The sequence below is a fragment of the Dermacentor albipictus genome, chromosome 1 (genome assembly GCF_038994185.2).
Source record: "Dermacentor albipictus isolate Rhodes 1998 colony chromosome 1, USDA_Dalb.pri_finalv2, whole genome shotgun sequence".
Lineage (NCBI taxonomy): Eukaryota > Metazoa > Arthropoda > Arachnida > Ixodida > Ixodidae > Dermacentor > Dermacentor albipictus.
The window spans coordinates 523,107,227-523,124,095 of record NC_091821.1 but is presented as its reverse complement, the minus strand read 5'-3'; the positions used below and the strand labels follow the sequence as shown (position 1 = coordinate 523,124,095).

Genomic DNA, 16,869 nt, shown 5'->3' with positions numbered 1-16,869 from the left:
TGAACTCTGGGTTACTTTTTGTCTCTGGGACTGTTCAAGCAAGCCCACAGAAATGCCCCACTAAATTTCTTAGTACACGTGAACTGCAATGTAGTTGTCTTCGACCGCTGAGCCAGCCTGCAGTGAGCCTTAGTAAAATGTTTAGTCGCCAAGATACCTGCAATCTTTTCACAAGTATTTGTATCTGCTGCCATGGAATAACAGCCATGCTCTGCCTCTGGTAACTTCCATCGAGGCTGTTTGACACCCGTGAATTTTTAGGATGAAATTGTGTTTTTGTGTGGCCGCTGAAGCAAACCCACACAAATCCTCTATTAGCTTTTCATATGAGTGAACTCATATAATGCTGAAGCGATCATGCTGCAAGCTTTTAGTTAATTGTGTAATCGCCAGGGTACCTGTGACGTTTCAGAAATATTTGGCTGTGGCCACGGAGAGGTCACATTCAGCTTCTGTTTACTTGCTTAGAGGCCTTCAAGCCTCTAAGCAAGTAAACAGAAGCAGAAGAAACAGAAACACAAATTCACTTATGGTGAATTTATGTTTGTGACCACTCAAGTGCAGCAAGTGTCTTGTAACTCTAGTACTTGTGACATCAGTTTGGTATTGTGTTGAAGCAAGTGTCTTGTAACTGCTTTTGTATCTGTGAACTCTCCAGTAATGTTCGTGTTTGCAACTGCTTAAGTGATCCTTAAGTAATTTTTTTAATGCCCAGTGTGTCTATAAAATATTTAGTACTTCTACTGTGTGCAACCGCTGAAGGAAGCCTGCAGAAAGTGGAGTAGCTTCCGTCATGGCTAAGACACCTCTGAACTTTCCAGTAAATATTGTATTTATGGGCCCGCGACCGTTGAAGTGAGCCAGCCCACAGTAGCCCTCCTAGAAACTTCCTTTGTACCCCCCACGCTTGCATAGGGCTTTTGAAGTTCTTTTACTGGCCGAGGTGCATCTGCGAATTATTAGCTCAACTGAAATGGTATTGTCACTACACACGAAAGTGTCGATGTTTGCTCTGGTTACCTTTGCCAGAACTTGTTATGGATGCACAGTGCATTTGCTCTACACTCTAAGAACAGTTGCACCCTTTGGGGTGTAAATTTGCGACAGAACAATAATCGTCATCTGTCTTACTTGCCTTTCCTTGAAAACCCTGCGCTCATTACTTTCCTGTCGAGAATGCTCTGTCATGCTGATAATGCGCATGCCGTTTGTGACATGGAAGAACTGGGCTTGCTGCGTTAAAGAAAGGAAATGCAGGCAAGTCAGATGACGATTATTGTTCTGTGGAAAATATGCACCCCAAAGGATGCAACTGTTTTTAGAGTGTAAATGGATGATCATACAGCAGCTGTTTGTCTATATATGACCACTGAACTAGCCTCGAGTAATTTTGTTAATTGCCTAGTGTAGTTGTGGCATCTTAATTTAGCATACCTCGTGTTTGTGTATGTAACTACTGAATATGGCCTAGGGAAAGGCTCTGGCAACTTAAAGTGGATAACATATCTAAACATTTCAGCAAATTTTTCATTGATGTGCCTGCGACCACGACAGTGAGCCCACAGCAAGCCTTGTGATAAGTTCCATAGTGGTCCCACTGCGAATTCTTAAATTTTCTTGCTACCCAAAGTGCATTTGTAAAGAGTTTGAATAATGTGCACGTTTACTAACCATGGTGCGGTATAAATAACTCCTAATAGCTGAACTTGTATGATGAAATTATCGAGTTTTATTTGCATTGATGGGTTTTACTAAAAACTGTTAGTGCATTTTAGAGTTCAACGACTGATCTTCCTGCAACTGTTCTATTGAAATAAATGCTGTATTTTTAATGAGATTGTCAAACGATTCAGCAGCCTGCAGAACTTAGTTCTGTAGCTTCGTCCCTGTTAGCACAAAGTATAGGTTGCATGTCTATATGTTTTGAATTAATGCATTTTTATCAAGTTGTATGTAATGTATTTGCTTAGCGTAGCAGGGAACCATGTGCACAATGCTTAGTTGCACTGCAGCCTTCATTTAACGTGCTTTGAGATGTGGTGGGCTGCATTCCTGGCTTATCTCCTGGTACTTCAGCTTTTGCATGACAAAAATATGTGGTTGACTTATTGGATTCCTGGATTTTTTTGTGTTGCTCTGGTATACACTGACGCCATGAATGCTTAACCAATTTTCTCTGCTTGCATATAACTTACTATTTATAGATGTGAATTTCAAGGCTGTATTATTTGTATCATTTTATACTATTCACTTTCTGTAATATAATTTCCTGCAGCATTCTATTGTTCATTTTTTACCCTTATGCATTTCTGTTATACAATGTTCACCTTTTTTTTCTCGTTTATCCATTATGTTATGTTTGTGTTCTCTTTATTGTGCACGGTGCCATTTCTGTAGGGGGTACAGACCTTATCAAGCCGAATTCATTTGGCTTTTTGTCTGTACTCCTGTCATCTGTACATGTATAGATGCAAAATAAACTTGAATTGCAATTCACCGCTGGGATGGATCTTCAAGAGCCATGCAGTTCCTTTTCATCATTGCCTACAAGTCATCACAAAACCAGCTTACTTTGTTAATGGTATGTAAACTGCAGCAGGCTTGCTGCACTGTAGGGCCCATTCTGAGGAAAGTCCCAATTCTGGTAATTTGTAATCAATATGGACGCCCTGTGGATATCCTCAATCCCCAACCAAATGTCCCACAAACGTCCTTTGGACGATTGGTAAAATGTCCCAGAAGCGTCCTACATCCTCGCAAAAATGTCCTTGGGATGCACTCCGGGTTATGCAATAAGAATAATCCATATTTAAACATCTCTTGGACGTCCGAATGTCCCGTTTTCGATCTCCGCTGGGCATCTGTAGGACGCTGGTGCTCCAATGGGATTATCTTCAAAGGTCCTGCGGACGTCCGAAAATTTGATTTTGATGTACGATGGACGTTCGTGGGATGTGCAATTCTCTTGCGTCGGACGATCCTATGGACATCCGTAGTACATCATCGGGACTTCTAGGGATGTCCGACGGACATCAAAATATCCTTTGTAGGACGTCCTTTGGACATTCACTGGAGATCTGTGGTCCAGTGGGTATGGAAACACAGGAAAAAACCATAACAGTCAAGGGGAAGAGAAATGCAGCCATAATGAAGCACAGAGCGCTATGGGGATACAATAGGTACGAGGTCCTCCGAGGTATGTGGAAAGGGGTAATGGTTCCAGGACTTACTTTTGCAAATGCGGTTGTTTGCTTTAAATCAGGGGTACAATCAGGACTCGACGGGAACCAAAGGTCAGTGGGTCGCCTCGCATTGGGCGCTCACGGGAAGACTACAAATGAAGCTGTGCAAGGGGATATGGGCTGGACTAGTTTTGAAGTGAGGGAAGCTCGCAGTAAAATTGAGTATGAAGAACGGCTGAGGAATATGGAGGAAAGTAAATGGGCTGGGAGAGTGTTCAGGTATCTGTACAGGCAAAACATTGATTCACAGTGGAGGAAAAGAACTAGGAAGCTTACCAGCAAGTATGCGGCCTGTGGGGTGGGCAACACAGCAACAAAGAAGGTCAAGCGGAAAGTCAGAGAGGCTGAATTAATCTCATGGGTGGCGGCAATGGAAAAGAAACCTGCCATGAGTAACTACTTAAGGGGAAAAAACGAAATTAGGAAAGAAACCATTTATGATAACTCAAAGGGAAGCTCATTACTTTTCGAAGCGAGATCGGGATGCCTTAGAACACGCACGTATAAAGCGAGATATAAGAAGGAAGAAGAAGCATGTGCTTGCTGCGGTAAAGCTAGGGAAACGACGGAGCATATTTTATTAGAATGTGAAGACATCTATCCAGCGGTCGATTTAGGCACCACTGGCCTCCTTGAAGCCCTTGGGTTCAGCGGGAGCAGTGGTAAAGCAAACAGGTCCGCAATAGACATCAGTAAGAGGCGATTGGAGGATTGGTGGAAGAAAAGTAGGGAAACGACAAAGGACGGAGACGTACAAAAGCACAGTTCGCAATAGGGTATCAGAAAATTTGGACGTGGTAGTTCATAGTGTGTTTTTTTTTTTCTCATGGGTTAACCTAGGTAGGATATTAGGCAGCATAGTAGCAAGAGCTTGGTGGCGCAAGCCACCGCCCCGTTCCAAAGGGGACGCTCATAACATCCATCCATCCATCCTTCCCGGTGCGGGTTTTTGGACGGTGCGGACGGCGGTACGGAGGCTCCTGTGGTCGAGGCTTCAGCGACTTCGTTCGTAGCTAATTGTACCTTTTTATCTTTATTAGCTAGTGTATGGTGGCTAGAGGGGGGTAGTGTGACGGGCGAGAGCGGAGGGGTGCACAAATTTGTGATGAAAGATGGCGGCCCCGGTAGACGGCGCTGGCTGCGTGGCAGGTGCCAGCGGCGCTGGCCGGTTTCGCGTTGGGCCGCATGTGTTTACTTTCACCTTGTTTTCAATAATTACAGGTCGCGTTAACAGGGCATGAACTAGTCATTTTGTTAGTTCGTTGAAACAGATGCGTTTGAAATTTTAAATGATGCTGCTTAACGTAAACAAAAACCACGTTTCTGATAGACGCAACTGGCATTTAGTTTATAATTGAATGTTTCTCAGCATTGACCGGTTTCGACATGTTTCACCAAATTCATCTGAATTAATCCACTAATCTGAGCGCATAGTCAAACTGTTTTGAGTGTTTTTTTCTCTGTGCGCTTTGTTTGGAGTGTAAACTGCTTAATATTTTCTCTTATAAGAAGCAATGGTTCGCGTGTAGCGTTTATTTTCGCTCACAAAGGTTTTGTTCAGTGTTCAAATCATTTAAATCTAATTTTCTCTTTCCCTTTTGCTTGGAGAGCTTATATTTTAGAGTAGAAATTGCAATGCTATAGTCAGGTGTCTGTTACACCGAACATCTTCATTTATTATCTTTTAACTGTTTCCCTCCTTTATACACTATCCTACACTTTATATGCACACTCAATACACGTAAGGGAAGTTGAAAAACATGTTTATTCATCACACATTTCTCATCACATGTTTTTTTCATCACATTCTGGGGAGCTCAAATTACCTGCACCTCCTCAACTTCAAATGCTTCTGTCGCTCCCTTTGGGCAGTCCTGTCTTTATTTAAAGCCTTTGTCAAGAAGTCCATACGTGTGAGTATGTAAAACTGCACTATTTTTGCCGTCAGTTCTTTGCTGTGAACATCACAGCCAACTCGACCCAGTTTGATGCCTTATAAGAACTGCATGAAATCATGGATGCTGAAGGAATGCAGTTTTTCAGCAGAAAAAAAGAAAGTAAACGCATCCTCTAGGGTCTCTACCAGTTTGGCCAGATTTTCACAAGGATACAACAATCCTCCCTTGTCAAAGTGGTTGACCAGTTCACTGTTTGGTTTCACTCCGATTTCTGGTTTCTTTCTGGCAAGGGTAGAAATGCACTCAGTGCAGCAGCTTTTTTTGTTGAAATTTCTTGCAACATAGCCAGCAATGTAAAAAATAAGACGGCTATCGCTTTTCTCAATTACGTAGCTACTGTGGTCAGTGTTCAGACACTGCAGTGTAGACCTAGCCCCATCAAGATCCCCAATTTCTAACATATCTTCAATGACGTCTCGTATACGACTGGGCAAGATAATAACTTTTTTGCTTACGGAGCTGTTCGTACCGTTTAGGGCTTCTCATCCGCAGAAGCACACATTCTAATATCCATTCTTTCTCGTACAACATCCCAGATGTTGATTTTCTTGTAGCAGCCTGGAAGCAGGCCCTGACAGCCATGTGTTGCTTTTCAGGCAAGCTTTTAATGCGGGCGCTAAGCACCTCATCGGCGATTTGTTGATTTGCCTGACGCATCGCTGCTAGGTCCCGTTCTGCATTCAGCAGTTTTTTCTGAGCAGTACGCAAGCTGCGGCGTGTGTTAGCATGCTTCTTCAGACGCTTGGATATTCCCCCGTTCCGCCGCTTTCGTGAAAGTTCATTCTGCAGCAGTTTTCTCAGGTGTTTGCAATGAATGCAGGGGCCTTTGCTTTCACATACGTAAGTGCACTTGATGGAAAAGTAACACCCAGCAAACGATATATATCGTCCTTGCTTCTCTGATTTCATGCCGCAGCCTCCACACAATACAAGTGCATGTGTGCTGTCGAGCACTGACTGCGCTTCCTCCGGCGAAAAAACAGTGCACTGTGAGCGCAGTTGGCCCCTGAGAAATACAGCAACACAATGATTCCGGTTGGTTGCTTTCCGACTTGAATTTCACTAACTTGGGCAGCAATAATGTGGTCAACCTGCTCGCCTTCGAGAGCACAGACTCCGAAGAAAACACTGTCACGTTCACTTGGAAGCCGTTACCTTATTCCATGTTGCATTAGGTAGGCGGAGATTATGACACATGCTCAAGTTCCACGGCCTGCTGCTTATCTGAGGCAATGATATCTGGTATGTCTGGCTCCTGGCGTAGCTGCGTGTGCGCTGCGGCGTCTTCTATTGATTGCATTAAGCTTTTGCCGTTTTGCAACAGGTCCACGCTGCTCACATATATTTCTCTTTCCTTTTCATCGGAGCTTTCTTCGTAAAATACTTAGGTGCGTCAGGGAACACAGTAGGCACGGCGTCTTCTTTCAGACGCGGATGATCGCGAGGCAATTCTACAACCTCACCGTTGATTGTGTGCCGGTAGGTCCTTTCAATGAATCTTTCGTCGAAGTGCCGTTCACAAACCACGCTGTCATTGGTAAGCTCGTTGTCAGCCCGTTTAATATTTCGGGCCCATTGCTCCCTTCGCAATAGATTAGTTGGTGCTTTTAACACAGGAAACTTTTGCGAGGAAGATCGATACCCGCCTTTGCATCCAGGTACGAAGCACGTACTTGAGTGGCTTGACGGCATGGTTCGCTAAATCCAACAGTCTCAATCTGAAGAGTCCATTCCTCGTGTGGCAACCCGACGACCGAACACTGCACACAAATTTCACAGACAACGACAGAGGCGATAGGGAAGCGTCAACGCAGCCGGCGAAGCCTAGTCAGTGGCCGGCCGTCGCAAACGTGGCACCTGTGAATACAGCAGCGCCCCTAGCGGTGGCTAAATTTTCACCGCGTTCCGCGCGCTCCTCCTCCACGGCGCGGATAAGGCGCCCGTCACACTACCCCCCTCTAGCCACCATAGCTAGTGTTTTGAAGTATTTTCTGTTGCATGGAGTAGGGGCGCAAATTTTTAATTCTTGGTAAGAGTAGCAAACGCACCGGCTTTGTCTAGGTCTGGCGGCTCCCCCGTTGGGCCTAGTTGGTAGGAGGGACCTATAGGCTTCGTTAATTCTTTCAGCTAGCTCCTCAGATTCTTGCATGGGGTAGGCAGTGATAATTCTTTATTTTAGTTTGGGATAGCGGTCGAGGTCGGCTTTGCTTGAGTGATTTGGCGAACTTTCTCGTTGGGCCTCGGGAACAAGGCCTAGCGATGAAATCGAAGAACGCGAAGGCCGCGGGGGACGGGGAGCAAGTGCAGTGCGACGAGTGCCTGCGATGGTGCTTCCTCGACGAAACTAAGTTCCAGAATGTAGCAGACGCGGAGGGGTCTAGCTTCACGTGCAGGTCGTGCGAAGGCGTCAGGGAAGCCGTCCAATAACTGGAAGGGAATTGGGCGGCTAAGTTCGACGAGCTTAAGGCAGAACTGAGGGAGGAACAGGAGAAGCAGGTAGCACTGCAGGCGAAAGTTGACAATTTTGTCAAGGTGGAGGCGGCCCAGGCCGCGCAGTTAGTAAGGACCGTGGCCGAGCTTGAGGCAGAAAAAGAAAGGAGCGCCGAACTGGAAAGGCGGCTCGACGCGCTGGAGACGCGGGCAGCGGAGAAGGTCGAGTCAGGTCAACAAAGTGTTGGCAAAAACTCGGAAAGTAGGGTAGACCCTACAGGCGAAGTGGGAGGCAGGGAGCCAAAGCAAGCCGTCGTCAGCTCGCCGCCGGTCAAACGGCGTAGTTATAGTGAAGCTGCACAACGCGCCCCGAGTGAGGCGACGCTGCAGTCACAGGGGCGCCAGCGGGCGCAAAGGGAGGGGCAGCAGGCACAGGCTGCAGTCGAACGGTTTGCACGTAGAAGGGTCCTGGTGATAGGGGACTCCAATGTGGGGAGGGCCGAACAGGGCGTGATGGCGAGAGTGAAGGCGGACGGGCGAGTACAGGTGGAGGTGCAAGCGGGCAAGGGTATGGCGGAAGTAATGACCAAGGCGCGGGAAGTAGTTGGGGTCAGCACGGAGAGCGACAGCTTGGTCATTATGCATTCTGGGCTCAATGACGTGCTTAAGGGGAGAAGCCAGGACCTTGAGAGGCACATTGAGACTGGGCTGAGTAAGCTTAGAGAGGCCTCCGGGAGGGTGCATGTGACCATATGCACTATCCCAGAGGTCCAGGGCCAGGCTTACCAGGTAGAAAGGAGGGTGGTTGAAGCCAATCGGGTCATTAGGAGTCTGAGCGGACGACTCGGGTACAGCGTGATGGAGGTCAACAGGGACGTGTACGGAATCGGCTTCCGGCCTTTTGTGCAGGATGGTATTCACTACAGTGGTGCCACTGGCAAAAGGATAGGGGCCAGGATGGGTCGCCAGGCAACAGCTTTTTTAGGGGGACCCAGAGCCCTGAAAGAAGCAGTGTAGGCGTGGACGATTCGAAGCAGGAGCCACAAACACGCGAACATCGGCACTGTAGGAGAGGTGACAGGAATAAGCGCAAGAGCCAAATTAAGTCAGACATAGGGTTCATTAACATGCAAGGTGGCAGAAATAGGCTAAAATGGGAGGAAATCGAAGAACAACTAAGGCAGGAGAACTTAATGGTTTATGGGTTTGTAGAGACACATCTTAGGGACATGGAACAACCGCCCTGTAACCCTGATTATGCATGGGAATACTGCAACAGAGTGCAGGGTAGCAGAAAGGGTGGGAGGATTGGAGCATTCATTCATAAAAATACAAATTGGCAAAGGGTCAAACAGGAATGCATGGAGCATTTATGGCTAGAAGGAAAAGTAGCAGGGGCGAAAACACTTCTTGGCTTTGTATACCTTTGGACAGGATCAAATGCTAAAGAGGAAAACAAAAAAATGTTGGACTGTATAGCAGCGGACATCAATGAGCTGGGAAAAGGATGTGAAGTAATTGTATTAGGAGACATGAATGCGCATGTTGAAGATATGGATGGGCACACAGACTCCACAGGTAACATGCTGCTGGATATGTGTGAGAGGCTTAACTTAGTTGTCTGTAACTCTACTGAAAAGTGTGACGGGACCATAACATGGGAGGTAGGGGGTCGACACTCGACAATAGATTATGCGTTAATGTCACATAGGATGTACGATAGATTAGGAGCCATGATTATAGATGAACAGGGCTCCAGAAGTATAGGTAGCGACCACAAACGTATTAAGTTGAGTTTTAAGAGGGAAACTAAAACACGAACGACGCGCGAGGAAACGCCAGATGTGATTTTTTACTCAGAAGACGAAGTGGAAATAGCGGCCAAACAAATTGAAGAGGAAATATCAGAGGGTACTGAAACTGATTGGACTTACCCAAAGTTAATGAGACTATTTGAACGTGAGCTAGGTAAGGCGCGAGTCAGGAAAACAAGGCAAGGGATACGAAAACTCAAGAGCTGGTGGGATGAAGAGGTTAAGAAGGCCATAAAAAAACGTCAGGAAGCCTCCAGGGAACACAGGTATTCCAAAAGTAAGGGAGAAGCAGAAGTAGAGAGGAAATGGGTAAACTACATAAAATGCAAAAGGGAAGCATCTTATTTGATCAACGAGAAAATCAAGACAAAAGGGTCCCAATGGATGTCAAAAATAAGCAATAAAAAGATAAACAGGCAGCTAGGAAATTCTGGCAACATCTGAACTCCTTGGGTAATAGGACAAGCCTAGAGCAGAGGTATATAGTAACAGCTCAAGGTACTCGGTTAGAAGGAGAGGGGGCAATGGAGCATATAGGAACCATGATGAGGGAAAAATTTACAAAACAGACAAATGGTACATGCAGTACGTCGGAGAGGGATAGCCCGGTCAACCCACTGCTTTCGCTTGGACAAAAGGAGTGGGAAAGGGCGGAGAAGAGGGTACCAAGTAGCACATCGGCAGGCCCCGATGGTATTCCAATTATGTTAATAAAGAAATTGGGCCCGAAATCTAAGAAAGCTTTGAGGGAGGTGGTGAGCAAAATTCTAGTGGATGGTAAAGTACCTGACGAATGGAGGCTAAGTAGGATGAGAATGATATATAAGGGAAAGGGGGACAAAGCTGACATAAATAACTACCGGCCTATAACAGTGACGTCAGTGGTTTACAGGGTGGTTATGCAGATTATAAAGGACAGACTGCAGGCATGGGTAGAGAACGAGGGGGTACTTGGAGAGCTACAAAATGGGTTCCGGAAGCATAGGAGGCTAGAAGACAATCTGTTCTCGCTAACACAGTGCATTGAAATAGCTGAAAAGGAACACAGACCCCTATGGCTGGCTTTTTTGGACATCAAGGGAGCCTATGACAGCGTACTTCAAGAGGGCTTGTGGGGCATTCTGGAAACTTTAGGAGTGCAAGATGGAGTAACCAATTTCTTAAAAGATATCTATAAAGGTAACCGGGTGATTATACAATGGGAAAAGCAGGTTTCGGAGCCTGTAATGATTCGGCGGGGGCTTAGGCAGGGGTGCCCATTGTCGCCTCTGATGTTTATGCTGTACCTACAAGGTCTAGAGGCCAAAATACAGCAAAGCGGACTCGGCTTCAACCTATCATTTCTCAAGCAAGGAAAATTGATTGAACAGTCATTACCAGGACTGATGTACGCGGATGATATTGTATTAATGGCTGACAATGCAGAAGATCTGCAGGAATTAATGGACATATGTGGTACAGAAGGAGACAGATTAGGCTTGAAGTTTAGCAAAGAAAAATCAGCAGTCATGATTTTTAATGATAACAGTTGCGGCGAGCATAAGATACAGAAGGCCACGCTGGAGATAGTCGATAAATACAAGTACCTTGGGGTGTGGATAAATAATGGCATTGAGTATCTGACAGAGTACGAAAAATATCTAACGACTAAAGGTAACAGAAGTGCAGCGATTATGAAGAGTAGGGCACTGTGGAACTACAATAGGTACGAGGTAGTACGAGGGATATGAAAGGGGGTAATGGTACCAGGCCTGACTTTTGCCAATGCGGTTCTATGTATTAGAACAGAGACCCGGCAACAGTTGGAAATTAGGCAACGTGGGGTGGGTAGGCTCGCTCTGGGAGCACATGACAAGACACCAAATCTTGGAGTGCAGGGGGATCTGGGATGGTCTTCTTTCGAGGGCAGAGAGGCTAGTAGCAAGATAGCCTTTGAGGAGCGATTGAGAAAAATGAGGGAAATTCGGTGGGCTAGGAAGGTTTTCAGTTACTTATACACGAGGAATGTTGACACGAGGTGGAGGAAGCGAACTAGAAAATTGACAAGCAAATACTTGGGCAGTAGCGGGGGAACAAGTAAGGAATCATCTGTCAAGAAAAAGGTTAAGGAGGCAGAGAGGGGTATGTGGAGTACAGAGATGCAAACCAAATCGGCATTGGAGACATACAGGACGTTTAAGCAAGAAATAGCCAAAGAAAATATTTACGATAACTCTAAGGGAAGCTCATTGTTGTTCGAAGCCAGGACAGGTGTACTGAGGACTAAAACGTACCGAGCCAGATACCAGGAGATAGATTTGGTATGCGAGGCGTGTAGAGAGGAGGAGGAAACAGCGGAACACCTGATACTTGCTTGTAAACAACTTCACCCTGCAGTTGAATCTAACGGGGAACTATTCAAAGCCTTGGGTTTTAAAGACAGTGAAAGTAACTTTGAACAGGTAGAAATAACTAAACGGAGGCTATCTGATTGGTGGACAATATCAACGCAACAGTAAAGGAGTAAATACATAGGTATGCATGCATATAGAACGATTAAAGGCTAGGTGGCGCGCGTCGCCGCCGCCCGATTCAAAGGGTTGAGCCACAATCATCCATCCATCCATCCATCTTGACACGAACACACGACGCCCTTGGGTTCAGCGGGAGCAGTGGTAAAGCAAACAGGTCCGCAATAGACATCAGTAAGAGGCGATTGGAGGATTGGTGGAAGAAAAGTAGGGAAACGACAAAGGACGGAGACGTACAAAAGCACAGTTCGCAATAGGGTATCAGAAAATTTGGACGTGATAGTTCATAGTGTTTTTTTTTCATTGGTTAACCTAGGTAGGATATTAGGCAGCATAATAGCAAGAGCTTGGTGGCGCAAGCCATCGCCCCGTTCCAAAGGGGACGCTCATAACATCCATCCACCCATCTTATTTTATGAACTTTTTCTTACAATTACCGAAGCATTCTTATTGCATAAAAATAGGGCAAAAGTATCATTGCTAATGAGATATTGTACTCTTTGCTAGTAAGTTTATTGTTTCGTCGTCATTATGAACGCAAATAGCGTTCAGCATCATCGATCTTTATGCCTGGGTTTAGGGCCAAGGCGGTAACTGGTGACAGCAGTGTCTGCTGTGCCCGGGGCACAGCAGACGAAAGGTGCCCGAAATGCCTACGTTCACCCATGACGTCACGTCCGCTATAACCCGTGATGTCACATCCGCTCATTTTCATGGCGTCTGTCTTACGGAGCCGGCTGCGCTGCGAAGCGGTTCGTATTCCGTGCCCACTTAGTGAGTGAGTAATTCATCTTTCCACGCTATATGCGTGTAATAAAGGATTGGGGCTGTGAGCTGTTTGATGCGTTACCATTAGGTACCTTGTGCGCATATTTTGCCTCATAGCCGTGTCAAATTGCCGCCGGCATGTGAAATGGGCCGTGACGTCTTATATGGAGCTGCTCATGTGAGTGGTATTGCCTCCATCAGGATCGTCAGTGCGTGCACAGAACCATTCAGTAGTCTGATTCAGGGGAGGGTGCGCGTAAGAACGAGGACGTAAGAAAACACTGGCATGACGAGCTGTTCCGTCAGATCGCGTTACATCGCGCTTTTTTTCTAAGACCATCTCGCTCGAGCGAGAGGATCTTAGAACAGCATTACTACTGCTTTTTTATAGCTTTGCTGCGGCTCATTTAATCATAACCTGCATTCTTTTAATAATACAAATGGCATCGCTGCGCGGAAGAGCGTCTCTTGAAGTTTACAAACAAGAGCCAATGCCGCCGTGCCTGCTGCATGCATACACGCTTACCAACGCAGCTACGACGCTGCACTAGCTCTGCTACTGCGTGATACAGGGTCACTGTGATAAGAAAATTAAAAAGAACAAACGAAATTAATGCAGAAAATGTCAAACGCTGCCAAGCGTGATAAACGGACCTGCCTCGCTAGACGAGTTGAATAAATCGGCGTCCTGAAGTCAGCTTCGCCGCAGTAGACTAGTGTTACTCGGTGAAGCATGTCAGAACTGAAGAGTGACCGCTTTCACCGACATATATAATATGTGTTCCTTAATGGTGTACGCGTGCACCTGCCGTCTCCTATTACATTACGCGCGCCGAGGCGCCTAAGTGTACTGGCCGGCCTTCGGCGCTATTTCGGACGTGGCTGTGGTGCTTTGAACCGTTGGTTTGTCGACCTCGTAAGCCAGTTAATGTGTACACGGCCATTTTTTTCTGAACTGTTGATTTCTTCCATCTTTCTTGTGTGTGAAAAGGTGACAGATACACAATATAGGGAGAACGCATGCACTTTCATATTTTCTCGCGCTCAAAAAAAGCCGGAGGAATAAGGTTTCTTCACTGTGCCATAGAAACTATATGTTTGCTCTCAAAGGTAATTCTGATTCATTGGATATGTACCTGTGCTGTGTTTATTTTCTTGAGTGTGCTTTAGTTTTTGCACGTTAATGTTTCAAACTCGTTTTTATTTTCACAGACTGAACATCCCACGTCTTGGTTTGACTCCCTGGTACAGGATACTTGCACTTAGCATGGAGTGATGAAGCAGAGCAGTGTACTTTTATTAAATGTGCAGATTTTAGCAGTATAACAGCCGTTCATTTAAAAAAAAACATGTGTGCTGAAAATAAAGTGTTCTTGCCCACATTCCTCGTTGTCTATTTATTTATTTATTAATACTGTCAACCCTCATAGAGGGTCATAACAGAGAGGACAATACAATTACATAAATCAAATATGGACACTGTCAGTGTACGTAAAGTTGCTTAACACTTGTCAATTCACAGTGAATAAGATGTTCACTTGAATGCTGTTCAGCACACTTCTGACATTTATCAAAATACGTACAATGAATATCAAGTTGCACATATCACTTGGCACTTCAAAACTAAATCGAAAACTCCCATAAATATGCCTCAGCAGCATTTTTAAAGTCGGTGACATCTTTTAGGCTAACAATAGCGTTTGGCAATTCGTTCCACATTTCTATCGCATCCAGGAAAAATGAGTATCGATATGTATCACTGTTGGTACGGTCCGGCTTCATGACGTAGTCGTGGTTATTTCGCGGGTATCTTTTTCCTGGAGCATGTAGATATTTGAGCTTATCAATCTTAAGTTGATCCTGCATTATTTGATAAAGCACCTTCAGCCTATATTTTTTCCTACGTACCTCAAGAAGATAGAAGTTACAACGCTGTAACATAAGCGTGACCGATTCCTTCCTTCGGTATGTCGAACAAATAAAATGTGCCGCCAGACTCTGTATCCTTTCCAACTTCCTCTTAAGCGTCACTTGATGGGGACTCCAAACAACGGCTGAATATTCTAGTATCATCCTAATGAAGGCGGTGTATGCAATAAGTTTTACATTACGCGATACATGTTCCAGTTTTTTTTTCTCAGAAAATATAACTTTTGATAGGCAGTCATGCAGACGTTATCTATATATCGGTTCCATGTCAATTTTGCTTGTATTTCTGTATTCTCATCAGCAAAACCACTTATATGGGGAACTGATCATGATAAGTGCTCATGAGCATTTTAAAGAACAGCCTTGAACCCTACTCATGTACTGGTAAAATGTATAGATGCAGTGAAATTGAAACAAAAGGCAAAATAGCAAACATGATGCAGTATTTGTCAGACAATTATGTCAGCAATCTTTGCATAAAACAATTTACTTAGAGCATACTAGCACTACAAAGTACCCATCTTTCTTGTTAGGCATACGTTACCACAAGCTCTTTAAATGTGGTCACAAGAGAGATGCTGGCTTTAATGAGGAACTATAGAGGTTATAGGCAGCCATGAAAATGCATTAAGAAATAATGCAATGCATAGCATTTACTCAGTTCAGAGAGCTTCCAAAGTTGCCATAAGGCCTTGATAGCTGTGGATGAGGGAACAGTTGTAGTCCAATTGGAGTATGAGAAATGAACATTAAGTTCGAAACAAGTAACAACTTGTAATGCAATTAAAAAATCTTGCTATACCTTTAAAGAGACAGTGAAACAAAATTAGTGTGACAATTTCCTTTTACTTCATTTAGGTTCAACATACTTATTTTAGTAACACAAAAAAGCAGAGGTGTGAAGCACATAAGAAAGATACTAGTCTGTTTTTATATTCTGCCTTCTCTAAATTCAAAGTTCAGTAAAGTTATCTTAGAAAGCTACAATAAATCCATTGCATCTGCCTGTATGGTGTATAACAGCAGCAATCGCCAGCCTAACTGCTTGGGTTTACAGTGCCTTATTTGTATTGTATACCTTTTAAGTGCTGAGCTATAGGAAGATTGATTAAGGTGGCCAACATGCTGAACCAGTAGTTTACTGAGTAAAATACATGGAGAAGGGTGGAAAGATAGGACAGAGCACAGGGGATGTATTCCGTGTCCACCTAGTGGAAATGTCCATTTCATCCGCTGCTGAAGTTCTGATTGGCTGGGCTGGGGTATGCACGAGAAGGAGACATGCTTCCCCAGCTGATTCAGCAGAAGAGGATATGGAAATGTCCACAAGATGAATACTTACAAAGCTATTTAATGAAGTAGCTCTGTAACCAACATGCCTGCTATGCCATCCTTGCTTTCAATGTCTGTCTTAGTAAAAGTGTGAAAGAACCAGGTTTGTGCATAAAAAGTTTTCCTGAGGGTGTGTGCCTTGAAGCCCGTAGTGGTAATCGCAGGAAACGGGGGTGGATCCAGAGTAGCACCAAAGGGCAAGCCTTCATCGAAACAAATATGGAGGAAAGTGACTGCATGCTCAAACTTGTCAGCTCACAAGTTTGCCAAGACCAAGTGATGTCAGAAGCTGATGAAGCCTACATGGTTAATGTATAACCGCTAAGGCCAAGATTATTTAGATACTTTTTATGAGGACTACGTATTTACTGGAAATCACAAAATAATTATATTAGTGCAGAATATCTTCCACTAGGTGTGACGTCCTTGAAAGAACGAAAATGTTTGAGTTGTACTTGTGTGGTGCATTAAGGTATATTAAAAAAAAACTCGGCAATGGAAACAAAATGCAAAGAGTAGTATTCGAAATAAATTGCCACCTCTTGAGTGCTAGATGAATTCAAATAATAATAATAATAATAAGCAAATGAAGATCGGGCATACAAGATAGATGCTTCGGCTCCCACTTGAAAGCCTTGTTCGCAAAGATTGTGAACAAAGCTCCAGTTGAACCAGTTCTTATTTTTCATTTTTATGGTTAGCATCTAATTTTAAACTACTTACCGTGCCTCTTTTGACCAAACCAGACAGGCTGCCGTCAAACTCTTCACTACTTCAATGCAAATAATTGGAGGTTGGCAAATACATTTTTCTAATAGGAATAGTAGGTAACGAATAGTCAAACACTGATGCATACAGTTACAGCAGGCATACTTATCTTGGAATT

General features: G+C 44.6%; 1 protein-coding gene and 1 pseudogene across 1 annotated transcript; one reads left to right on the top strand and one right to left on the bottom strand.

The window, feature by feature from the left end:
- Positions 1–474: 474 nt before the first annotated feature.
- Positions 475–6,892, bottom strand: LOC135908163 (uncharacterized; annotated as a pseudogene).
- A 567-nt stretch (positions 6,893–7,459) lies between these two features.
- LOC135908164 (uncharacterized) lies at positions 7,460–8,647 on the top strand. Its single transcript, XM_070531884.1, has 2 exons — positions 7,460–7,527; positions 7,897–8,647. The coding sequence occupies exons 1-2, from the start codon at positions 7,460–7,462 to the stop codon at positions 8,645–8,647; spliced, it is 819 nt and encodes a 272-aa protein (XP_070387985.1).
- Positions 8,648–16,869: the final 8,222 nt, after the last annotated feature.